Source organism: Caretta caretta, chromosome 2, assembly GCF_965140235.1.
Source record: "Caretta caretta isolate rCarCar2 chromosome 2, rCarCar1.hap1, whole genome shotgun sequence".
NCBI lineage: Eukaryota > Metazoa > Chordata > Testudines > Cheloniidae > Caretta > Caretta caretta.
The window spans coordinates 192,244,845-192,270,849 of record NC_134207.1 but is presented as its reverse complement, the minus strand read 5'-3'; the positions used below and the strand labels follow the sequence as shown (position 1 = coordinate 192,270,849).

The 26,005-nt window shown below is 40.6% G+C and overlaps 2 protein-coding genes across 3 annotated transcripts in view; one reads left to right on the top strand and one right to left on the bottom strand.

Annotated features, from left to right (window-relative positions):
• COL6A6 (collagen type VI alpha 6 chain) overlaps positions 1–15,786 on the top strand; it is an 86,407-nt gene extending 70,621 nt beyond the window's left edge. Inside the window, exons 35-38 of the mRNA XM_075125707.1 lie at positions 8,480–9,151; positions 11,065–11,161; positions 11,901–12,105; positions 13,790–15,786. Of these exons, the coding sequence (XP_074981808.1) occupies positions 8,480–9,151; positions 11,065–11,161; positions 11,901–12,105; positions 13,790–13,813 (998 nt within the window). The 3' untranslated portion in view covers positions 13,814–15,786. The remainder of the gene's footprint in view (positions 1–8,479; positions 9,152–11,064; positions 11,162–11,900; positions 12,106–13,789) is intronic.
• A 487-nt stretch (positions 15,787–16,273) lies between these two features.
• The window catches only part of PIK3R4 (phosphoinositide-3-kinase regulatory subunit 4), a 38,328-nt gene continuing 28,596 nt past the window's right edge, over positions 16,274–26,005 (bottom strand). For both annotated transcript variants that reach the window (XM_048838731.2, XM_048838730.2), the window contains exons 15-20: positions 25,474–25,685; positions 25,049–25,180; positions 21,180–21,280; positions 18,792–18,880; positions 18,061–18,169; positions 16,274–16,883 (exon numbers count right to left, since the gene is read on the bottom strand). In XM_048838731.2, coding sequence (XP_048694688.1) covers positions 16,713–16,883; positions 18,061–18,169; positions 18,792–18,880; positions 21,180–21,280; positions 25,049–25,180; positions 25,474–25,685 — 814 coding nt within the window. In that variant the 3' untranslated portion in view covers positions 16,274–16,712. The remainder of the gene's footprint in view (positions 16,884–18,060; positions 18,170–18,791; positions 18,881–21,179; positions 21,281–25,048; positions 25,181–25,473; positions 25,686–26,005) is intronic.

The following is a 26,005-nucleotide window of genomic DNA, read 5'->3' as shown; positions in this document are numbered from 1 at the left end:
TCCGTATGATTGAGAACCCACACTTCATTAACATGGTTCAGTCATTAAGACCAGGATACAGTCCACCCAACAGAGCAGAGGTCGCAGGCAAATTGCTGGATAAAGTGTATGAAAGAGAAATTGAGCAGTGTGCAAAAGGTCTAGCACAGGGGTCTCAAACTCCCGGCCCACGGGCCATCTGCGGCCCGAGAACCTCCCCAATGTGTCCTGCAGGGCTCCAGCAATTTTCGGGCCAGGTCTCTCCCTTGGCCCCGTTGCCACCCCCCACCCGCGCATCACCTGAGGCCCTGCCCACCACCGGCAGCACAGCGGAGCTCAGCGGCTTCCTGTGCGCTCGCTCCAGTGACTGCGGGTCCCTCCCTGGGGCAGGGCTGTGCCTCTGCGCGCTGCCCCCGCCCTGAGCGCCCCTGCAGACAGTGGGAAGCTGTGGGGGTGGTGCCTGGGGGAGCCCCAGGTAAGTGCTGCACCTCCCTCCCAGAGCCTGCATCCCCTTCCCACACACCCCCTGCCGCCCCCAAACTCCCTCCAAGAGCCTGCAGCCCTTCCCCCTCCTCCTGCACCAGCACCCAAACTCCATCCCCGAGTCTGCACCCCAGACCCTCTCTCCTGCCCAAACTCCCTCCCAGAGCCTGCACACCAATCCCCTACCCCAGACCACCTCCCACACCCAAACTCCCTCCCAGAGCCTTAGGCGGGTAGGGGGGGCGGAGTTAGGGGGGCAGAGTTTGAGAGGCGGGTTCTGGGAGGCATGAGTGACATTATTGGCCCGCTGGGAGAACTGAGGACTGGCACTGGCCCTAAGGTAAGTTGGGTTTGAGACCCCTGGTCTAGAGGGTGACATTGTTAACCTGAGTCTTGATGGGTGGAGCAATGTCCACAATCATCCTGTTGTATATGCTTGTGTGACAACAGAAGAAGGGAATGTCTTCCTTACAGAAATAATTGATGCATCAGGAAATGCACACACAGCAGAATACTTACAAGACGTAGCAGTAAAAGCTATAACAAACTGTGTGTGGGGGGGAATTCAAATGTCTTGTACGCAGCTTGGTCACAGGCAATGCTGCAAATGTATCCAAGATGAGAAGAAATTTAGAAGACAGTGAAGAGAGTCCCAAGCTAATAACATATGGTTGCAGTGCTCATTTGATGCACCTTCTAGCTAAAGACTTCAGTGTTCCAAAAATAAAGGCTAATGTTGAAATTGCAAAATTCTTCTGTAACAACCACTTTGCAGCAGCTGCTCTGAAAAAAGGTGGAAGGAGCCAAGCTAACCCTCCCACAAGACGTGCAATGGAACTCAGTAGTGGACTGTTTTGAGCACTATATCAAGCACTGGCCGAATCTGATGACCATTTGTGAACAAAATCGTGAAAAAATAGATGGCACTGTCAGAGCCAAAGTTCTCAACATTGGGCTTAAGAGAAATGTTGAACAGATGCTGAGTAGCCTGAAGCCTATTTCTGGAGCCTTGAACAAAATGCAGGGAAATAGCAGCTTTATTGCTGACGCTGTTGAAATTTGGAAGGAACCGAGTGAGATCTTAAAAAGAGAAAAATGCAATGACAGAGTTAAATTACAAGCATTAAAAAAACGAATGGAACAAGCACTATCTCCAGCTCATTTTCTTGCAAATATTCTCAATACTCGGTAGCAGGGTCAAACCTTAACTGCTGAAGAAGATGAGCTGGCTCTGACATGGACATCATCATCCCTCCATAATGCCAACTATAATAAACCTCAGAGCTGAGGGTGAACCATTCAAGAAATCTGTTTGCTGATGATGTTTTAAAGAAAGTCACACCAGTGAACTGGTGGAAGTCACTTAAGCACTTGGATACAGAGACTGTTGAAGTGATAATCTCACTTTTAACAGCAGTCACTTCTTCTGCCCGTGTAGAAAGAATATTGTCTTCCTCTGGACTAATTCATTCCTAATTGAGAAATCATTTGGGACCTGGAAAAGCAGGCAAGCTTGTTTTTCTTTTCCAGATTATGAACAAACTGGAAAACGAAGGTGAAGATGACTGAGTTAGCTGCAGAAGCCAACATTTTAAGTTTCTCATGTTGACCTTGCTGACATAGTCTATTTAATTTTTGCTTTTTGTTTTTTAAATATTTCATTTAACTATTTTAGTTAAAAACAATTTTTTAACAAAAACAAACCTGATGTTTTAAAAACTTGAATGTTTAACTAAATTCAAAAATTCATATGCTTGTTTTGTTAAAATATTGTGTGCTGTTGAAGAAAAAATCCAGTTATTTTAGTTAAATAAAACAATTTAAATATCTGTCTGGTGAGGTTCTCCTCCTAATACAGCATGGCAAGAAAATCCTCCAAATATTAATGATTAACCTGTTGAATTGGAGATAGTTCACCTTCCAATGACTTCATAAATATCTGCTTCAATTACCTTTGGTAAATGAAATAACCAAACAATCATTCATTTTCTGATACAGCTGTAAAACTAATCTGAAAAGTTTTCAAAATAAATCACTTTAAAAATGTAACGTGTATACCTTCTAAAAATGAAACCTACATCCATCTCTGAGTTGTGAAGAATATGTATTAAGGTTATAACAACCAACAAGAATGCACTTTTATGTAGAAATCCATAATTAAATCGAGTCTGCCTGACTAGTGATTTAAATCAATTTAATTTAAATCAAATCCACCCTGGTAAGATCCATATGTATTAGAGAACAAACACTATTATTTAGTGCTGCCTCGCAAAAAGCCTGAGAGAGACTGGCAAAAGCATTTAGGCAAAGACATTGGTGTTTCAAATAACCACAGCTGAATTTTCTGGCTCTCTTTCTTCTTCACAAGTTAATCCCTAAAAGGGGGGAACTTTTCAAGGAGTAGCATGTTGATCATGATTTACAAGCAACTGCTTACCTCAACTATCTGTGTTGCCAAGTTTTTCTTAGGAGGAAATATACTCAAATACCTAAAAATTAGGGCTGTCGATTAATGGCACTTAACTCACGCAATTAACTCAAAAAATAATTGTGATTTAATCACAGTTTTAATCACACTGTTAAACAATAGAATACCAATTGAAATTTATTAAATATTTTGGATGTTTTTCAACATTTTCAAATATTTTATTTCAGTTTACAACACAGAAGGCAAAGGGTATAGTGTTCACTTTATATTATTATTACAAATATTTGCACTGTAAAAATGATAAAAGAAATAGTAATTTTCAGTTAACCTCATACAAGTACTATAGTGCAATCTCTATAGTGAAAGTGCAACTTACAAATGTAGATTTTTTTGTTATATAACTGCACTAAAAAACAAAACAATGTAATAAAACTTTAGAGCCTACAAGTCCATTCAGTCCTACTTCTTGTTCAGCCAATCACCAAGACAAACAAATTTGTTTACTTTTACGGGACATAATGCTTCCTGCTTTTTATTTACAATGTCACCTGAAAATGAGAACAGGTGTTCTCATGGCACTGTTCAAGATATTTATGTGCCAGATATGCTAACCATTCATATGTACCTTCATGCTTTCGCCACCATTCCAGAGGACCTGTTTCAATGGCAATGATGCTTGTTAAAAAAATAATGCATTAAATTTGTGACTGAACTCCTTGAGGGAGAATTGTATGTCTCCTGCTCTGTTTTACCTGCATTCTGCCATATATTTCATATTATAGCAGTCTCAGATGATGACCCAGCACACATTCATTTTAAGAACACTTTCACTGCAGATTTCACAAAACGCAAAGAAAGTACCTATGTGAGATTTCTAAAGATAGCTAAAGCACTTGACCCAAGGTTTAAGAATCTGAAGTACCTTCCAAAATCTGAGAGGAACAAGGTATGGAGCATGTTTTCAGAAGTCTTAAAAGAGCAACACTCTGATGCGGAAACTACAGAACCCAAACCACCAAAAAAGAAAATCAATCTTTTGTTGGTGGCATCGGACTCAGATGATGAAAATGAACGTGCGTCAGTCCACACTGCTTTGGATTGTTATTGAGCAGAACTGTTCATTAGCATGGAAGCATGTATTCTGGAATGGTGGGCGAAGTATGAAGGGACATATGAATCTTTACCACCTCTGGCACATAAATACCTTGCGACACTGGCTACAACAGTGCCATGAGAACACCTATTCTCACTTCCAGGTGACATTGTAAACAAGAAGCAGTTTAGGTTGGACATTAGGAAAAACTTCCTAGCTGTCAGAGTTGTTAAGCACTGGAATAAATTGCCTAGGGAGGTTGTGGAATCTCCATCATTGGGGATTTTTAAGAGCAGGTTGGACAAACACCTGTCAGGGATGGTCTACTGGTCCTGCCTTGAGTGTAGGGGACTGAACTAGATGACCTCTCGAGGTCCCTTGCAGTTTGATGATTCTATGATTATCTCCTGAAAATGTAAACAGACTTGTTTGTCTGAGCAATTGGCTGAAGAAGTAGGACTGAGTGGACTTGTAGGCTCTAAAGTTTTACATTGTTTTGTTTTTGAGTGCAGTTATTTTTTGTACATAATTCTACATTTGTAAGTTTAACTTTCATGATCGAGATTGCACTACAATACTTGTATTAGATGAATTGAAAAATACTTTTTTTACAGTGCAAATATTTTTAATAAAAAATAAATATAAAGTGAGCACTGTACACTTTGTAATCTGTGTTGTAATTGAAATCAATATATTTGAAAATGTAGAAAACATCCAAAAATATTTAAATAAATGGTATTCTATTCTTAACAGAGCAATTAATCACATGATTAATTTTTTTAATCGCTTGACTGCCCTAATAAAAATGTTTAAATCCTTCAAATGCTTCATCTGTTGTATTGCTAAACTGCAAAATTACTTTCAGTTTAATAACCTAGTAAATATTTCTGTCCATGTAAGAAGTTCTTCTGCTATTTGGAATCCAGGGTCAATGTCTAGTTTGGTAAATAAAAATAAAATGTAGTTGATTTTAATTTTCCTGTCAACTCGGGTCCGTTAATTTAATTGAAACAAGCAATGTTTCCAGCTTCCAGAGGAAGCATCCAGGCTGGGCAGCTCTTCCAGTGCCCCAGACTGTGTAGTACAACTTCCTCTAGGTCAGAGGTTCCAAAGTTGTGCCCACAGAACTTCAAGGGAAGGGGCCTGCATTGAATTGAAAAGCCTGCGAGCTATGCTGAAAGGCTGAGCAGCACTTTTAAAAATTACCCTTAATGAGAGTGCATGAGCAACTAAGGAAGGTTGCAGCATTTGCTAAAATTCTAATAAAGTTGCCATGTGCTTGGATCCTCACAGGGGGCAATGCATATCCTCCCAGAGGAAGCTCAGGGTGGTTTTGTACTCAGGAGCTAGAGTACTGCATTGCTGGAGGCCACTTACACCCTTGATCGACTGAGCTCCCTAGCCAGAAGGGCAAGTGTCCAAATTGTACCATCCCTTGGAATCAGGCAGCCTGTCCAGTCAGGCATGGATAGGAAGTGGGCCCATGGCCCTGATTCCTCCTTACCCCTCTCACCACTTTTGGGCTGATTTGCAACTTTGGGGATGCAGGGAGAGAGCAATCCCTGCATTCCCTGAATGCAGCGATCATGATGGGCCCTGGCCCTTGCATAGGATGTTCCCTGTGCCTTCCACAATCTGTGCATTCACATTAGGGCTAAGGACAATCTGGTCCTAGAATGGTCCTTGGAAAAAGTAAAGTGCATGAAATAGCAGAGCATACACACACGACTCAGTGTGACTCAAGCAACACCCCTGCCCTTCATACATAGTATGGTATTTTATAATGCTTTTCTATAATGAATAAAGACGTTGTAGGAGGTGTGTTACAGCAGTTTTCAATGTGCATGTCTTGTCAGTGGAATGACTTACTATTCCATTGGAAAGAAGACAGATTAAGGAGCACGCAGATTTCTTAGTGGTTTGGAATTTGGTATATAATTCTGGAAGAGCACCTTTAAGCCTTTAGGGGTGGTGTGCAGCATCCAGCATGATTGAAATGTGGAAATCTACATAGAACATTGCACCCAGAGTGCTGATTGAAGCACCCAGAGTGCTCATTGGAACACTCAGGGTACGTCTTCACTACCCGCCCATCCAGCAGGTAGTGATCGATCTATGGGGATCGATTTATCACGTCTCGTCTAGACGCGATAAATCGATCCCTGAATCGACGCCTGTACTCCACCTTGGCAGGAGGAGTAAGCAGAGTCTACGGGGGAGCCACTGTGGTCAACTTGCTGCCGTGAGGACGGCCAGGTAAGTCGAACTAAGGTACTTCAACTTCAGCTAGGCGAATAACGTAGCTGAAGTTGTGTATCTTAGTTCGAACACCCCCCACCTAGTGTAGCCCAGGCCTTAGAGTGGTATTCTTTCAACAAAGAAATTTCTCCTTTTAGTTATTTCTCATTCAATGCCAGTAAATATACATGTTTTCCCAAATAAGAATTCAGTGATAATTGCTAATAGAATACCAATATATATTTGGTCATTGTAACATCTGAACAGTTCCTTACATATTTCTCAGTACTGTGATAAATGTTTTTAGAATATTGTGTTTTAGGGCTATTTATATGTATTGCAAAGTTGCTTCTGGCTCTAAATTTGCATCAAAGTAAATAATGCCACAAATGTCACCAGTCTCCTAAAACAAGTGAATGGGAGGGAATTTTAATGTAATAAGTAGGGCTGTCAAGCGATTAAAAAAATTATTCATGATTAATCGCACCGTTGAACAATAGAATACCATTTACTTAAATATTTTTGGATGTTTTCTACATTTTCAAATATATCAATTTCAATTACAACACAGAATACAAAGCTCACTTTATATTAATTTTTTGATTACAAGTATTTGTACTGTAAAAAAGCCCAAAAGAAATAGTATTTTTCAATTCACAAGTACTGTAGTGCAATCTCTTTATCATGAAAGTTGAACTTACAAATGTAGAATTATGTAAAAAAATAACTGCATTCAAAAATAAAATAATGAAAATTTTAGAACCTGCAAGTCCACTCAGTCCTACTTCTTGTTCAGCCAGTTACTCAGACAAACAAGTTTGTTTACATTTGCAGGAGATAATGCTGCCCGCTTCTTGTTTACAATGTCACCTGAAAATGAGAACAAGCGTTATCGTGGCACTGTTGTAGCTGGTGTTGCAAGATATTTACATGCCAGATGCACTAACGATTCATATATCCCTTCATTCTTCAAACACCATTCCAGGGGACATGCGTCCATGCTGATGATGGGTTCTGCTTGATAACAATCCAAAGCAGTGCAGACCGACACGTGTTCATTTTCATTATCTGAGTCAGATGCCACCAGCAGAAGGCTGATTTTCTTTTTTGATGGTTCAAGTTCTGTAGCTTCCGCATCGGTGTGTTGCTCTTTTAAGACACATGAAAGCATGCTCCATACCTTGTTCCTCTCAGGTTTTGGAAGGCACTTCAGATTCTTAAACCCTGAGTCGAATGCTGTAGCTATCTTTAGTAATCTCACATTAGTACCTTCTTTGTGTTTTGTGAAATCTGCAGTGAAAGTGTTCTTAAAATGAACAACATGTGCTGGGTCATCATCCGAGACTGCTATAATATGAAATATATGGCAGAATGCAGGTAAAACAGAGCAGGAGACATGCAGTTCAGTCACAAATTTAATTAATGCATTGTTTGTTTTTTTAATGAGCGTCATCAGCATGGAAGCATGTCCTCTGGAATGGTGGCCAAAGCATGAAGGGACATACGAATGTTTAGCATATCTGGCAGGTAAATACCTTGCCGTGCCAGGTACAAACATACCATGCAAATGCCTGTTCTCACTTTCTGGTGACATTATAAATAAGAAGAGGGAATCATTCTTTCATGTAAATAAGCGATTGGCTGAACAAGAAGTAGGACTGTGTGGACTTGTAGGCTCTGAAGTTTTACATTGTTTTTGAGTGCAGTTATGTAACAAAAAAAATCTACATTAACAACAAAGAGATTATACTACAGTACTTGAATGAGGTAAACTGAAAAATACTATTTCATTTATCATTTTTACAGTGCAAATCTTTGTAATCAAAAATAATATACACTGATTTCAATTATAACACAATACAATATCTATGAAAATGTAGAAAAACATCCAACATATTTAATAAATTTCAACTGATATTCTACTGTTTAACAGTGTGATTAAAACTGCGATTAATCGTGATTAATTTCTTTAATCGCAATTAATTTTTTTTGTTAATCGCATGAGTTTACTGTGATTACTTGACAGCCCTAGTAATAAGGCTGAATCTTGTGTGGAGAAGATTATTTCAAAGGATCCATCCCTTAGCTTTCTGATTTTAATTATACATAACTTTCACAAAGGTAGAAGACTGTTGTTAATACTTTAAGCTTAGGCTCTTTAATCCTCTCCAGAACTGAGAGCTCAGACGCCGTTTCTCTTGTCACACTTTCAGTTTCTTAAAAAGATAAGTACAAACTAATTTTTTGTTTATTTTCAGACAAATGTAAACCAGATGAGCTTTGTGAACGCCGCAGATACCGATCACCACCGGCATATGTGGATGCTGCTTTCATTTTGGATAGCTCACAGAAAATGAGTGGTGCCGAATTTGAGAACGTGAAAAACTTCTTGAGCAGAGTACTTGATAACTTTAACATTTCCTCTGAGCCAGAGACTTCTTCCACAGGTGATAGGGTGGCTGTGGTGAGCCATGCTCCTCCAGGTTTCAAACCCCGCCCAGGGAGGAGCCCTGTAAAGAAAGAGTTTGACTTTGTTGCCTACAGCAGTAGACCGTTAATGAAAAGACATATCCGACAATCTGTTCAACAGTTGAATGGAGCAGCTGCTCTTGGCCATGCCATACAGTGGACAATTGATAATGTTTTCTTAACTGCACCCCACTCCAGACAACACAAGGCTATCATTGTTATATCTGCTGGAGAAACAAGTCAGTGGGATAAAGAAATATTAAAGAAGGCATCTCTGAGAGCCAAGTGCCAAGGATATGCTCTGTTTGTAATTTCATTAGGACATGTATATAACGACAAAGAATTGGAAGAGCTGGCTAGTATTCCCCTGGAACATCATTTGGTTCAGCTGGGCAGAGTTCACAAGCCTGAACTTGAATATGTAGTGAGGTTTATGAAACCGTTTGTGCATCTCCTCAGGCGTAAGTTATTATGTTAATGCTGTTTCATTGTTCTTCAGTGAATGTCCAACAACTCATGAAAAAGGTTAGGTTGATAACCTTGGACATTAGTCTTCCATAGATTCACAAATGTGTTTAGCATGGAGACTTCAATGGAAGTTTCCCATTCCAAAGTCCCTCAGTTCTGTCCTCAGTGGATCAACTTGAATACTTAAGGGGTGAAAGAGTGGTTCAATTCCATGCTTGTTCATTCCTAGGGCTGTCTAATAAGACTATCAACACTGGTGATCTCAATAGGTTTTATGATGGGGAAATCTCTCTACTAGGAATTGAACTAAGGCCACCAACCTTATTTCACATAGACCACCTAACAACTGTCAGATGGCAGTGACTTTAGGTCACTTCTAGCTTCTGCCACAGTTTGGACCAGTGATCTAGGCTGAGGGCTTGATATCCTATTATCGGTTCCCTGGGCCTTCCATTTATTCAATAAACAGGAAAAAACGCTGACCTAGTAGTAGATCAACACAGTGATATGTCAGAAGGTTGGTTGTGTTCTTGGATCACTTGACTAAACATCAGAAGAACCTGCAGATGGGGGATGTATGTAGTACAATCTATGCTGCTTACACATCACAGCAGCCCTTGTAGACTCATTGATGGAATGATACTGGAGGAGAATTCAAAGCATAATTGGACAATTATCCTGAAGTCCTTACCTTAACATAGACAAATTTTGAATTATTTTTAGATCCCTAGGCAAAAGTAAGCCTTTGAGAAAGACTGAATTGCAAGGGTGAGAGAACAAATATACTATAAACTAATCATAGCTTGTAATAGCATTATGGTGTGAATGTGTCTAAACAATGGTGCCTATGAATAAAGAAACAGAAGGTATTTAAACTGAGTTTGCCAATAGGCCTGTTCTCATTCTCGTATTGAACCAGTGAACTATAAGAAATGTTGTAATTAATGTATCAAGATTACTTTTAAAGGTTAAGCATACTAGAGAGTTGCACACTTGTTACTTCTGTAGGCCAAGCACATTACCCACACCAGGAGCATCTTGCATTCCTCCACCCTTCACACAGGATCCCTGTGTACCACCATCCTATTTCAGAAACTCCCTGCAATCCCCCTCCTTCATACCAGGAGCTCTCATGTCAGGGGCTGCATGTGCCCCCATGCCACAGTTCTGATTCTCTCTCTCTCTCTCTCGTCAGTATTTTAAAACTGAATTGGGAGGATGGGCAGACCTGAGATGGGGGTGGGTGTTATGATAGAAAGCGTTAATGGCAGCCATCAAGTAGTTCTTTGATTTGTAGACAATTACAGAGATGCTTGAAGCTTCTAGGTCTACAATCAGATGCCAGGGGCTATGTGTCATTCCCCCCCCCTTCTGATTTTCACCAAAATCAATAGAATTCTTCCCACTGATGCCTAGATAAATCCATGGAGGATAGGTCCATCAATGGCTATTAGCCAGGATGGATAGGGATGGTGTCCCTAGGCTCTGCTTGCCAGAGGCTGGGAGTGGGTGGCAGGGAATGGATCACTTGGTGATCGTCTGCTCTGTTCATTCCCTCTGGGGCACCTGGCATTGGCCACTGTCAGAAGACAGGATATTGGGCTAGATGGACCTTTTGTCTGACCCACTATGGCCGTTCTTACGTCTCGACCATTCCCTGAGATTTTGGAATCGCTTGGCTGTGACATCCAAAAGTTATTGTGTTACATCAAACAGAAATACCATCAAGCTGAGAATAAGCCCTTGCAAGCTCTGACAGTAATTTGTCTTACTGCTTTCAGTATTTAGTACAACCGTGCTGGGTGAATGAAGATACGTGGGGGCAGAAGAGGAAAAATTGAGTGAAAACTGTTTCAAATTGCATTGAGTTGGTACATTTTGTTACTATGTCTTGTTTTCTTGACAGGTGCAATCAACAAATATCCACCAGTACAGCTCAGGAGAAGTTGTACCAGAGCTGCCTCTCAGAAACCAGAATATGCACGAAGGGGCCAAGAACATGTGTGAGTCCAGACACTTATTTTATGATGACTTGTTATATATGGGCAAATTGATGAGAGCACCTAGTTCTCCTGGGTAGGGATTCCTACCAAAGGTCCTGAACCTGCAAACGCTCACAGATGTGCTTCACTTTATGCATGTGAGTAGTTGTGCTGGGCAGTAATTTCATGTTCTGCCATCAAAATTATCAGTCATTTAAAAAAAAATTGAAAACTACAGAATTGTAACAAAGATTTTAAAACTTATCATTAAAACGAGATACAAAATTCTCCTCCTGCCTGATTGCTGTTTGTCTTGCAGAGCTCATTTGTGCAAAGCACCATCTGCCCCAACACCAATGGTTGGTTGATTTGGGGATACATATGGTTTCAGCTCTTAGGGCTTGTCCACCTGAACATTTAGTTTGCAGCAGGCTGTGGTGTAAATCTGACTTTCACTAGCCTGCTGCAGCACACTAACAGTTCCTTAGTGTGCTTTCAGCTACTCTCTAAGTGCACTTGTGCATAGCAGCAGGGTCTACACAGATACCTACTGCAGGACAGGATAGATTCATACCCCAGCTTGCTACAAATCGTGAAGACGAGCCCTTATTGAAATCTGAATACCTCTGTTCCTGGGAGGTTGAGTTAAGACTGGAACATAAGGAAAAGGGCAGACATTGAAATAGAGGAAGTTAGCAAATACCAGCTATTTTTGAGTCCTCCTGCCAGGGCAAAATGTTTCCTGTTCTTTTATTCCCAGTGCTATCATAGATGACAGTTGGTCAGGAGGTGATGCCATAGCTGATGCTGAATACGCTGTTTCTGGGCATGCAACACTAATGTTCCAGGATGACAAAAGTGATGGTTCTCTAAACACCAACAGTTTTGCCAGCAGTACACATCAGTCCGTGGTAACTACAGACATAATGGAGAATGCTGCCAAAACAAACGGAAGGAAAGATAACGTGAGTTATGTCTGAGGTAAGGAAAGGAAGGGGGATGTCTGCATAAACCTCACGGAGCAGGATGGACAGTTTAACCTTTGGAACCCTATGGATGACTTCGCACCTCCTTAGACAATTCAGCTGAGGGAAAGGAGCCAAATATACCAGCTCTTCTCTGTCGCCTCCTCCTCTTCCTGCCATCAAACTAACCTCTTTTCTGCCCTCTGTAGACTCACTGAGTCCGCACCAGCATGACAGGAAGAGGACCCCTACACAAGCAGGCAGAATTTCCTGTTGCCACTCGCTTTCTCCGTCAGGTAGCCTCAAAGCACAGAGCTGTTTCATGGCTTCAGGCCCATTCTAAGCTAACTTCAGCTACACATGATCCTCTTAGTCGCCCTCCTGTGGCTCTTTCCCAACATGAGCCTCTTATGTGGCTCACCCATGGCCTCCAATTACCCCAAGCCCCGATATTCTCACTGAAACAAGCACCCTCCGTAAAATCTTAAGACCTGGTCCATCTGAACTGTTTTGATTAATATTAATCACGATCGTGTTCAAATAATACAAAGCAAGAATTCCTAGGCTCCTGTATTATAAACCCAACGAGGATTTTGGTTGGATCTGCAGCCACTACAGAGTTTATCGGTCATCAGCACATTCTGTTCTCAGAATGCTGTGAAGAGAGCTGCATATAAAGGCTCATGGATAAATATTATGGCAGTTAGAAGAAGTGGAAATAAAAATATTCTTGTAAAATATCTAGCAAATTGAAAAGCAAATGGCTAGCATTCACTACTGCTTTCAAGCTCCCTTAACTACAGTGCTTAGCACTTACACAGCACGTTTCATCTGCGGGTCTAAAATGCTCTACAGGAGCAAAGACTGTGATCTCCTATTAATGGATGGGGAAACAGAAGCCCACAGAGGTTAAGGCTCACATTTTCTAAGTTGGCTGCCTGAAGTTAAGCACCTAAATAAGTGACCTAATTTTCAGAGGTACTACACATCCACCGCTCTGAGTGATGTGTTTCTGAAATATTTTTGTTTCCTTTATGGCCCTTGCATAGCTTTTGAAAATAGCTGTAGAGATTTCCCTGGAATGCAGTGTCAGGTACAGTTGTGATGGGGATTGAATGGATGCACATTTGCAACTGCGTCTCTACTATGCAGCACACGTGCATCAGCTTTCTCTGCTCTTATTAGTTTTAGATGCTCTTTTGCTGTGTAGCGCTTATTCACATCCTCAGACATCTCCCCTATCCCCATGATGGATCTAGTCCATTGGTTTTGTTCTCAGAGGTGGAAAGCCTACCCATAATTCCACACTTCTGGCAACTGCAGAAGCAGCATATGTCGTTTGGGGGGATTGGGCTCAGTCTGAGGGAGAGTGAGGGCACTAACAGAGCCACTGCATTGGGCCATCTTGCCGCTCCTCCTGGCTGAGGCAAGACTGGCTCCGTCAGCTGGCTCGAGATTTGTTCCCATCCTGGCCTTCTGGAGAGGCACCACAGCACGTGCTCAGGCTGTGGCAAGAGGCCAAGAGTTGGCCATCAGTCCCTGGTTTGAAAAGATACACTCTACCTTAATACAATGCTTAGGGGGGGAAAAGAAAAGCAATGGTATTGAAAACAAGTCTTTTTTCAGTCCTCTGTATGGACAGTCTCATCCTAAAGAAAGGGCACTTTGGGTTTTTGTTTTATAGATGGCTGGAACCAAAGCGTTTTAAACAATGAAATGGTTAAATATGGCACTGGGCTGAAGAAACTAACTGCTGCATGGTTCTGACCTGTAAAAATTCCCATCTCTGCCTCCTACAATGGTTTATTGGTGGAAATCATGGAAGAAATGTGGACATGATCTGTCAGATACAGAATCATTTTATTCCTTGAAAAATGGACAAGAGTATGTTAAACTTGAATATATCTATCCATATGCACGTAGGGTCTGCTCCTGTATAGTACTGAATGTGCTCAACTCCCAATCACTTGAGTGGAAGGTGAGGGCACTTGAAAATTAACAGGGTCAGGCCCTTGAGGAACTGTCTAGTCTCCAGGTCAGTTGTGCTTTGTTGGAGTTGGCTGGCAAGAATTGAGGTATGAACGTGTGTAACACTCTCCTCTTTCAATGCAGTGCAAATTCTTCTCAGTGAAACTTTATTTTCCATACTCCTTTTACAGGTGCAAGTTGCATTTTGTAAAGATAGGAAGGCGGCTTATTAGTCACTGCTGTGCTTTTCCAGGTAGAGTAACTGTGCAATTGGTGACTGAATTACTTCCTTTAGACCAAGGGGCACTCTAAAAGAACAGTGTCTCTTTAACATGGAGCATCTAGTCTGCCTTAAAACAAAACAAAAAAAAACCAAGGTCATAAGCATAGGGCTTGTAAAAAAATACTTCCCCATGTAAGTTTTTTCCATCAGAAAATTTCAATTCCATGGAATGTCTCTATTCCATCATAAGTTTTGATGGAAACCAAGCAGAGTGGCTGCTGATGGTCCTTTTACAGGTGTTAAGTTGCTAAATGAAATTTAGTTTCATATGCCACAATATACCAAGTTTCAGACTGATGTGATGTCAAATAGTCACCAAAAACATTGCAACATCCAGGTTTGTTGTACATTTACAAAGCTTCATTTCAGTGTTAGTACACAGACATCTAAAAATAGACAGCATACATATACAGTAGCTCATTGCATTTTAACTGGGACGTTAAGTACTTTAAGCAGGTAGTGAGCCCATCAAACTATCCTCCCCATATTACTGAAGCGTTGCTAGTTACTCTTGGAGTAAACTCTTGAACCTAGAATTATGTTGTGCCAATTGTGGAAGAGAAGAGATATTGGTTAAATGTATTTTTTTCTGTGTATCTTATTCCAAAAAGGAAAATTTTAAAATTTAAACAAAACTACTCAAATCCCTGGGGATATACGCTACTGGCTTTAGTGGGATCAGGCTTTGAATATCCGTGCACTCCAAGGAATAAAAGTCCCATTTCTCAAACTCTTATGACCAGGCATAGGTGACTCTTCACAGTAATAAGCATGCCTGATAGTCATTGTTCAAAGCTACAGATCCCAAATTCTTTGCAATTTAGACCAGTTTTTGGTCCAGAGATTAGCATAAAAAATATTTTACATTCTTCTGACTTAAGACTACACCTGAGAATTACCTTTTTTAGGAAAAAGAGGTACTGCTGAGTGAGTGAGTGTGCAAAAAACAGTACTTTGACATTAGGAATTGAAGAGAGATTTGCTGAAACTGTCACTGTTGTCTGGCAACACAAATCTGTTAGTGGTGAGCCAAAATTCAGATCCTCATGTCCCTCCAACTAGCACAGCTGAAGTCAACAAGACTTCTCATAAGAGTATGAAACACATAATTTGGGGCTACAGTACAAAATACTATGCATTATTTCTAAGAGTCACATGCACATATTGCATTGTATACAGAGTTCAGATCTGGTTAGTGGTTTCACCCTTCTAGTTTTAAAGTTGCCATGCTTGCCTCGGGTTTTTTTTTTTTTGTTTGTTTTTTCAAAAAATATATCCGTTACCTCTAATTGGTGAAAGACATTTAAAAACTGTATGGGGACAGTTTGTAAAATGTACCTTCTGTCACTATGGTGGGCTTTAATACTGAGCTTTAATGCATGTTATGCAACATGTCATGGTACCAATTAAACTATCTACCTGAAACTTCAGATGGTGTCTTGTTTCATGTGATCATAATAGCTAAAAATAATACTCAGTGCTATTCCCATCAAGCCTTCTGTGTTAAGAATAAGACACGATGCAGTGATCATGATGGGAGATTCTTGTATGTAAGTAATGACTTGTAAAGGAACAAGAGACTAAATTGCTTGCTCATGATGTACCTAAAAACTTCCTGCTGCCTGGATATAACAATCGTATCTGTTTTGTGCAAGAAAAAGTGTATAATGGAATAAGAAAACATTATGCATCACTCATTCTGTGGCTTATGCATTCATTTACAGCGGGGGGGAAGGTAGCAAGAAGTGCTTAAATATTTTTTTCCCTGCACAATACCATTGGGCTTTCAGTCCTCTTTTATATAACATGCTCAAATAAATGACATTTGCCTGCAAGCAGAAGCCTGGCAGGTTTCAAGGTTCAACACACCATAGACGTAAAGGGACACTAGATATTGCAGACAAACTACTGTACAAGTAAGCTCAAATGGAGTTTATTCTCTAACTGTATATTTATCAGAGTATACATGGACATTAGTGCAACAAATTCTTTCACTCTTCTTCCAGATCCAACGTAAAAAAAGTCAGACTTCATAAATACTGTTTATGTAGGAGTCAGCAGCTTTCATTATGTTTATAATCTGCAACATGAGATTTCATAAACTATTTTCTCATAGTTCCTGAAGAATAGTATGGTTACCACAAGGCTAAATACAATTTCTTCATAAACAGCTTCTGCTTGTTACTTTCAGAAAGTGCTGCAGAAACCAAGCAGCTGTAATATGATAACTCAAAGGGCCTTTAAACAAGCTTTAATAACCATAGTGATTGATGTATGGTCACCTTCGTATTCTTCAAAATCAGTATAGTACTATTCTTTGTTACAAATATTTACATACTATATACTAGTGCAACTTTTACTTCCATACTTTAACAATTCCATCTCTTGATGCAGTTACTATAAACCCTTGAGTAGTCTGGAAAGTAGCAATATCTGTGATGATATCATGGTGTCCAACTGGTAGAGACTCTGGTCCGCGACGAGGGGTCTCATCTGTGGGGCCCATCTTCTGCTTGTTTTGAATTTCCTGTTTGAGAGTAGAAGTATTAAAATAAAACAAGTATGCAAAATTACATACATTTAAAAGATGATGTTTCATACTCTGGCAAAGTAGAAAGACTATTAAAAAAATCAACATAAGTTGTCTTTTGCCAGAAGTTCTCCTCCTATTACTGAAGAGGGTGGGGGTAAGAGCCCTCTTCATTCACCATCTAGCTTCTTGATTCTGCACTGAAGTCATAATTCTGTACTAGTGATTAGGGAAACACTGGTGTGCCAAACTCATTACAACTTCAGTAAAGGAAAAGCTAAAAAGAGAAAATGTATGCTTAGTCGTCCTCATGGAAAAATCCTAGTTCAGATCTGTTCATTTAAACATTCTAGATGTAGCAGGGATATCATTTATGTTTAACTTTATAGAAAGGATATATTCAAAATCTACAGATTTTTATAGTAATCTCTAGAGAATTCAACCAGTTTTGTCCTAATTGTATAGGACTTTTCCATAAGGGAAAATTCTCTCAAAATTGGCATACAGAGATGAAATTCTATTTAAAAAAAAAAAAACCCTTGGCAACTGATTTTACATATTAAGGAAATATGTAAAAATGCCTCCTTAGAAGAAGATTCTAAAATAGCATTTATTCAATTAAATAATCAATACAAAACATTACAATGCCACATTTAAATTAGTAAAGCTGCAAGTACCAAAGGTCACTTTGAGGGACACAATCGCAGCAGAATTCTGAAATGAAAACATTCTTGTACTTTTCTGATATGGTTTAAGTTGTGCTCCATTTATTTGTTCCTTATGGCATAATTAAAGTGTACTTACAGCATTGCATAAATAACTAATACAGTACTCAACTTCTAACTGCAGGACAAATTCCACACTAACTGGGTAACAGCCGGCAGTGGAAATGCCTCAGTGACGGGCAAGCCAAAATATTAAATTGTTAAATCACTGAGTTTCAGGATCACAAAAGTCATCCCAAGATATCAGGCTTCCCCCACTGAATACTATCTGGTGGTATTGTTTGTCAAAAGCAAGTTCTGCCTCTAAAATGTAACTCACTGACTGAAATCCTCGATCCAGAGAAGAGGTAAAGCACAGGTGCTAGCAATGAGAGCATCCCTACCATCATACTGGTGTAACTTGAACTCTGGCCTGGACAGGCAATAAAAACAAAAACCAAACAGGATACCTGAACCACCTCTGTGCCTTCAATTATCTTCCTGTAGTAGGATACAGATGGGCAAGTAGCACTTCCTGCAACAATGTACGATCTCTCAGGATAAGCCATTTCCCAAAACCTAAGAGAGGAAAAAACAAAAAAAAACAAAACACACAACCCAAAAAACAAACAAACATACATGATAAATGCTTAATGCTGCTTAAACCTCACTACGATTGTGTAAGAGCCTTCTTGCCCTTAAGGTAAAATTCAGTTAGCCCAGACTTTACAGAAACATTGAATGGAAGATTTCAGAGTAGCAGCCGTGTTAGTCTGTATCCGTAAAAAGAGAAGGAGGACTTGTGGCACCTTTAGTCTAAGGTGCCACAAGTCCTCCTTTTCTTTTTATTGAAGGGAAGAGTTATAGGTTATAAATATGGAAAATCAAAGTTAATATCACATTTACTCACAAGGCATCACTAACTGCTGCTTCCAGCATAGCATATCAAGCACTTTACAAAAGGTGGGTATTATTTCAGTTTTGCAGACGGGAAAAGTGAGATGCGGGAAGTTAAAAGCCCTGGCCTGATATAACAGGCAGCAGCAATGAGGAATAGAACAGAGAGCACAGCTCTCTTGACTGTGGAAAAAGCGAACATTCAATTTCACAAACTTCTAAGCTTGCACTGTGAGGGGGTGGGTTAGTAAAGATGTGATGGGTTTTAAAAAATCTAAAAAGAGATTCCTCAGACTATTTTTACCTTATTTTCATGTCTGAACCTGCAGTCAGTAAGATGGGATTTCCATCTGCAGGACTACAGTATATTCCATGAACACTGTGAGGCGAAGGCTAATGGGGGAAAATGCAAACATGTTACTATCTCCAAAAACATTTTTGTACTAAATTACTAATTTATGTTGTCATGCTTCACAAAACAAGACCGGCATCAAATCATAGAATATCAGGGTTGGCAGGGACCTCAGGAGGCCATCTAGTCCAACCCCGTGCTCAAAGCAGGACCAATCCCCAACTAAATCATCCCAGCCAGGGCTTTGTCAAGCCTGACCTTAAAAACTTCTAAGGAAGGAGATTCCACCACCTCCCTAGGTAATGCATTCCAGTGTTTCACCACCCTCCTAGTGAAAAAGTTTTTCCTAATATCCAACCTAAACTTCCCCCACTGCAACTTGAGACCATTACTTCTTGTTCTGTCATCTGCTATCACTGAGAACAGTCTAGATCCATCCTTTTTGGAACCCACTTTCAGGTAGTTGAAAGCAGCTATCAAATCCCCCCTCATTCTTCTCCTCTGCAGATTAAACAACCCCAGTTCCCTCAGCCTCTCCTCATAAGTCATGTGTTCCAGCCCCCTAATCATTTTTGTTGCCCTCCGCTGGACGCTTTCCAATTTTTCCACATCCTTCTTGTAGTGTGGGGCCCAAAACTGGACACAGTACTCCAGATGAGACCTCACCAATGTCGAATAGAGGGGAACGATCACGTCCCTCGATCTGCTGGCAATGCCCCTACTTATACAGCCCAAAATGCCATTGGCCTTCTTGGCAACAAGGGCACACTGTTGACTCATATCCAGCTTCTCGTCCTCTGTAACCCCTAGGTCCTTTTCTGCAGAACTGCTGCTTAGGCATCTTGTACAATAGTGACTCAATTACAGACAGGCAACTTATTTGTAAAAAGTTGCCTTTTGTTTCATGACAAACATGAAGTGTGGTGTTTTGGTGTCTTGGTAAATGGTCAGATCTTAAATATATAGAGGTAAACATCATTTCTTTTTTTTGTTCCTGTTCACAAAGCAACGCAAGAGAAACTAACTCTTCCTACACTTCAAATGAGAGATGACAAAAAATTCTCTGACATTTCCATAGAGATGTTCTCAGCTGAGTAAAATTAGGGTAATTATCTCTTACAGAATTGGGTAAAATGAGTAAGTTGAAAAGCACATTGATACACATAAAGTCTTGATGTCCTGGCAGTTCCAAGATTATAGGAACCAGCATAACAGGTTGCCAGTTAACTGAATCACAAAAATCTCAGTTATGAAAAGCTATCATTACACAGGAGACACAAGGTGGATGAGGTAATATCTTTTATTGGACCACCTTGTCGCTTGAATTATCCTGGGATCAACATGGCTACAACCACCCTGCGAACTATTTAAGATCCCAACAGTGAAGGGAACCTAGGGCTTTTATTTAGGAGAGAGAGAGGTCATTTAACCAAGTACAGCATATACTGCAATCTGAATGTTTAACATTTATTAAAAAGGGGGGGTTAGTGATATTTTTTTGCTTGAAGGTTTTTATTTTATTTTATTTGGTTTTGCACTCACTGCTAGATATGGAGGTGCCTCTGACTTATGAGCAACAGTGAAAAAAGCATGTGCGTATTGCTCCGTATGAAGGTATATTTTCTCTATTTAATGCTAACTGCTAAACACAGTGGTGCGTTTACTCTCTAAAGGGAAAGTGCAACAGAACAGAGGTACTGTGATCACAGGAACAACATTTAAAAGTCATTATGTTATGAACAGACCCAAACACAATACTATGAATTTGCCATTTTGGGAAAGATCTTTACAGTTAACATCACAGCACAGATGGTTGCTTAGTTTGTTTTGTGAGAAAAATAGGGTGACCAAACATACCAGTCAGTGAGTTAAATATCATTAACTCCTCTACAGTAGATGAAGCTGCAAGGGGAATAGACAACATACCCTACCCCAAACTACCTGGTCCAATTCCCTGGTGCCAAGGTCACTTTGCAAACACACTACACAAAGGGGTCCAACCCCAGCTATTGAATCTAAGAAGTTTAATAAGGAAGAAATATCTAAACCCTTAACTAAAAAATCCAGACAATTGACATCAATTAATTCTCTGGAGCCCACAGTTGCCTTATATTGTATCTTTCATTTCTGCAGGATCCTAGACTTCTTTGGAAAGTCGATTTCATTTGGACAGCAAAACATGATTAAGTTGCCCAAGGTGAGCACATGCTGAGAAACTACAGAAACAAAAGGCAGGAATCAAACACACAGGCAAAAATACTGAAGTGCTGTTTGGAGGCTGAGGAAATTCTAAAGAAAACTATAAAGCACAGTAATGGGAAAGGAAAAAGGAAGTCAGACCTGTAATTCTGAAAGAGGAGGTGCACTGCTGGCCCACAAAGTGAAGCGCCTGTCGCCGGTTTCCATATCCCACATGGAGACTTCATTATTGCCTTGAACAGCTACAGGAAAGACATTGCCAACACAGTTACAACTAAACCAGGTGGCTTGACTTTCTATTGACAGAGGCTAAGTGTACAACACATTTGGCTTGTTCTCCTTGGGGAACATGTCAGCCTCACTCCATTAGTAGGTTCTGAACGTATTTTGTTGCTTTCATCTCTACAGTGGCAGCTGCACTACGGTTAAAAAGGACCCTAAACCTCACTTTAAGGTAGTTTTGATAGTTTTGTTTTAAAAACTCTCTGTTACAGGTGAGTCGCATCATACGCGCATTTAACTTATGCAAATTCAACTATTCGACAAAAAACAGAACAAAAACAAACAAACAAGGTACCTGTAAATAGTGCGGGCGATTCCGCCCACCATTCCACTCAATGAGCGTGAGTGAGCGCGAGATGGGAGACGTGACTCTGCTGTTCCCTCAGTCGGTCTCAGTTCCTGCGTGCCTCTCATAGTGTGAGCATCTCGCCGTGCTGAGTGTGATTCTAGCGTTTAAAGACACGTATTTTTCGTACAAGATGGCCCCAAAACGCAAGCCAACTACTTCATCTGGTGCTCAACTGAAGAAACAGAGATCTGTTCCAACGCTGGAGGAAAAAGTGGCTGTGTTGGACTTATTGAGAGACGGTATGTCGGTCTCCAACGTGGTGCATAAATATGGCCGCAACGAATCTAGCATCTGTGCCATCAAGATTCGAGAGAGAGAAATTCGTCAAGCTGTGGCATCAAGTGCTCCAATAACTGCTAAGGTGACGAGCCAGGTGCGTGATAAAACTTTAGTGAAGACTGAAAAGGCATTAAACTTATGGCTGGAAGACACGAACCATAAACGTTTGCCTATAGATGGCAACACGTTGCAAGAAAAGGCTCTTAGCCTCTATGCGCTGTTCAAACCTCCCGCCGAAGAGGGACAGCCTTCTGATGAGAAGGAATTCAAAGCCAGCCAAGGTTTGCTTAACAGTTTTAGGAACCGCTTCAACCTCAAAAACATGCAGACTACTGGTGAAGCTGCATCTGCCAATGAAGAGGCAGCAAGAGCCTACCCCGAACAATTAAAGAAAATCATAGAAGAAAAGGGCTATCTTCCGGAACAAGTTTTTAATGCTGATAAGACTGGGCTCTTCTGGAAAAAAAAATGACCAACCGCACTTACAATTCGAAATCAGAAAGACAAGCCCCTGGCTTTAAAGCAGCTAAAGACCATGTGACTGTGTTGTTTTGTGGCAATGCGGCTGAGCATTTAATAAAGCCGGGTTTGCTCTGCAAATCCCCAAGCCCTAAAAGGCAAGAACAAAAATCTCCTGCCTGTGTTCTGGCAATCAAATAAAAAGGCTTGGGTGATGGCAGCATTATTTCTGGACTGGTTCCACAAGTGTTTCATTCCGGAGGTCAAATGGTACCTCGAAGAGAAAGGACTTGACTTTAAAAAGTGTTGTTGATTGTAGACAATGCTCCTGGCCACCCTGAGGCACTCCGGTTCGCACACAATGACGCTGAAGTCATCTTTCTCTCCCACAATACCACCTCCATCCTCCAACCTCTCGACCAAGGCATGATTCGCTGTTTCAAGGCCACATACACAAGGCTTACATTCTCACGGATACGTAGTGCTATGGATGCTGATCCCAATCTTAATATGATGGAGTGTTGGAAGTCCTTCAACATTGCTGATTGCATCACTTATATTAAACAGGCAATGGATGCAATCAAGCCTGAAACAGTCAATGCATGTAGGAGAAACCTATGGAAAGAATGTGTGAATGATTTTAAGGGTTTCCTGACCATTGACAAAGAAGTAAAACGCATTGTTCAGGTGGCCAGGCAAGTGGGTGGTGATGGCTTCGTCGACATCCTTGAGGAAGAAACCGAAGAATTAACTGAGAGCCATAGAGAAACATTGACTAACGAAGAGTTAGAGGCACTGATACAATCGTCTGCAAAAGACGACGACGACGACCAGGAAGAGCCAGCAAGTTGGAATCTTCATAAATTTGCTGAAGTGTTCCAAGCAACGAAACACTTGAATGATTTAATTTCTGAATACGATCCCTCTATGGAACAAAGCCTCAAAAATCACACATAGTATTACGGACGAGTTGAGACCGTATCAAGAAATGTTTGAGCAGCTCAAGAGACAACAGTGACAGTTGCCGATCACCATGTTTTTCAAGGAAAACAACCAGCAGCAGATGAGCCTACACAATCAACTTCTCGAGCTGAACCAGAGCCAACCACTTCGTCTACGACTCGCTCTCCATCACCCAAGCTCACAGTCACCTCCGTCTCCTGGATCAACACCAAGCCCTGACGACCCCCTGTAATTACCCCCGTAATTAAAAATACAGTACTGTAAATTTATATTTTGCATATGTACTCTTTATTATATACTGTACACATACATATTACTGTACAGGGTTGTACAGTATACTGTACTTTATGGGCAATTTAAGGGATTTTCAAGGGAAATTTTGACTATACGCGATTTTCGCTTTACGTGCTGACTTTAGAACCTAACCCCCGCATAAGATGCGACTCCACTGTTTTCCAATATCCTCTTGAAAACATATAATTGTATCACTTACTTCCTGGGAACTTCTGCCCCCAGCTTGTGAATGGTAAATGGTGGTTTGCCTGTATAGGTATAAGAGGCAGTTCAGCACTCTGGCTAGGAAACTCAGAGCACATCCTTCCCTTCCACGTGTTAGAAGAATTTCTAAGTCTATAGAAATTCTTGTAGACTATTATGGTCCTGATCCAGCAAAGCACTCATGATGTACTTTACTATAAGCATGTAAATACTTCTGTTTAAATTCAAGGGATCTACTCCCATACTTAAAGGCAAGCACATAAGTGAATCCTTTGCTGGATCAGAGTCCAACCGGACAAACTTAGCTATTTATGTACCTCACCAGCAGGGGAGGACTTGCACTGTTTGTGCAGGTTTCATACAAGTGAAAGGCTTTTCAAAGAGATGTTTAGAATCTGGATGTCATCACCCATTAAAATAAAACAGGTGACATTTAAGGAGTAAGTTTACTTAAACTCTGAACCCCAAATTTAAAAATATTTTAATTTGCACTGGGTGAAAGAAACTTTAAATTTTATTCTTACTATACTGCAACTTTGTATGCTCTGTTACTGCACAATATTTTAAGCATAAGAAAAATATCTCATTACAGGAATGGGCTGCTGCACCATTACTTAATAAAATATTTGCAGTATTATGGCAGAGTACTACAATTCTGTGTATATAAGAAAAAAACAACTGCAAGTGTTTGTGGTAAGAATCTTGGGAGATTTTCAAAGGCACAAATGAGTTGAGTTCAATGGGATTTGGACACTGAACTATCCTTCATACTGCTGAAAATCTTCCCTAATCTGGGAGAACTCCTGACCCCAACGAAGCCAACAACAAAACTCCCACTAACTTTACTGGGGTCAGGATTTCACCTCCTGTCTTTTAAGCAAATTCCCCCTAAGCAGCAATATGTGGCAAGCAGTGTGCTGGGCTCGTAACCTCTTGAGAGTTGGAATATCCAGGAACACAAACTCTAGAGATTATAGTTTTCATCTGGGGATAACACTGTACCCCCTTTTTTTTTTAAAAAAAAGTCATTATAAGGCACAGAGGCAGAATCCAACTGTGACCCTCACCTGCTGAGCAGAAGCAAGTCTGCAGAATCAAGTATTCAGTGCACCAGAAAGCGAAGAACAAGCCTTAATCACGATCCTCAACAATAAAGTGGTAAGAAAGATATCTGTTTTACCTGCAATTACCCATGACTGAGACAGTGGATGCATCAGCAGGCGTCTGATACGAGCCCTGGAAGGATGGCAATGGCTGGAGATGGGTAACTGGAACCTCATGTCCCAGCATGCCATGGTACCATTGCTTGTACCTGGTGAGAGATTTATTTGTTGTCAAAGGGACTGTTGCACCAGTTGTTTATCTATATCCTTTCTTTCTGTTCCAAAGGTAAAGGGACTGCACTCTTGATTAGGTATACAATAGAATACCGACTGCAAAAAAATCTGCTCTTTAAAAGTTCTCTTTCCCCTTTTGGAGGCAAGAGTATCTGGAGCCATTATAAAACATGCACTCTATAAGGGACAGCTTTAATTACATAGTTATTTTAGAGGAACTTCACTAAGTCTAACCAATAAAATGAGAATGAATAATAATTAAGCTTACCAATACATAGCCAGCACTGGTGTATGTCCACAGCAAATGAGGTTATGAGACCTAGCCTCAAATCATGTTTTAATGTCCAAGCATTACTAGTGGATCGCAGGTCCCATCCAACTAGGGAACCATTCACAGTGGCATAAGCCAGCACTGACTGTGCTCCCGAATTGAAGTGATGCATATCTACCACACATCCATCATCCTTCTGGTCTAGCAACCTGGATAAATAAAGCAAATCAGAAACAAGACAGATATTATCCCTTTAAATGTTTCTTTAACACTCCCCCAGACTGAAGATGCTTTACTGCCATTCTCATCCACACTGCCGCCTGACCTTTCTGCAATGAACATCTTCCCTATTTCTCCAGCAAATTCACTTCTCCTGCAAGGCCTACATATCTTAATCAGCCCAGTAAAATGTGGTCAGCTCATCTTTAAAATCCACAACTACAGCACTGACTTCTTGGTCTCCCAACATGTCTGATATTTGTCCAGATTGTGAGGGCAGGAACTGTACATTTCTTTGTTTCTTGTAGAG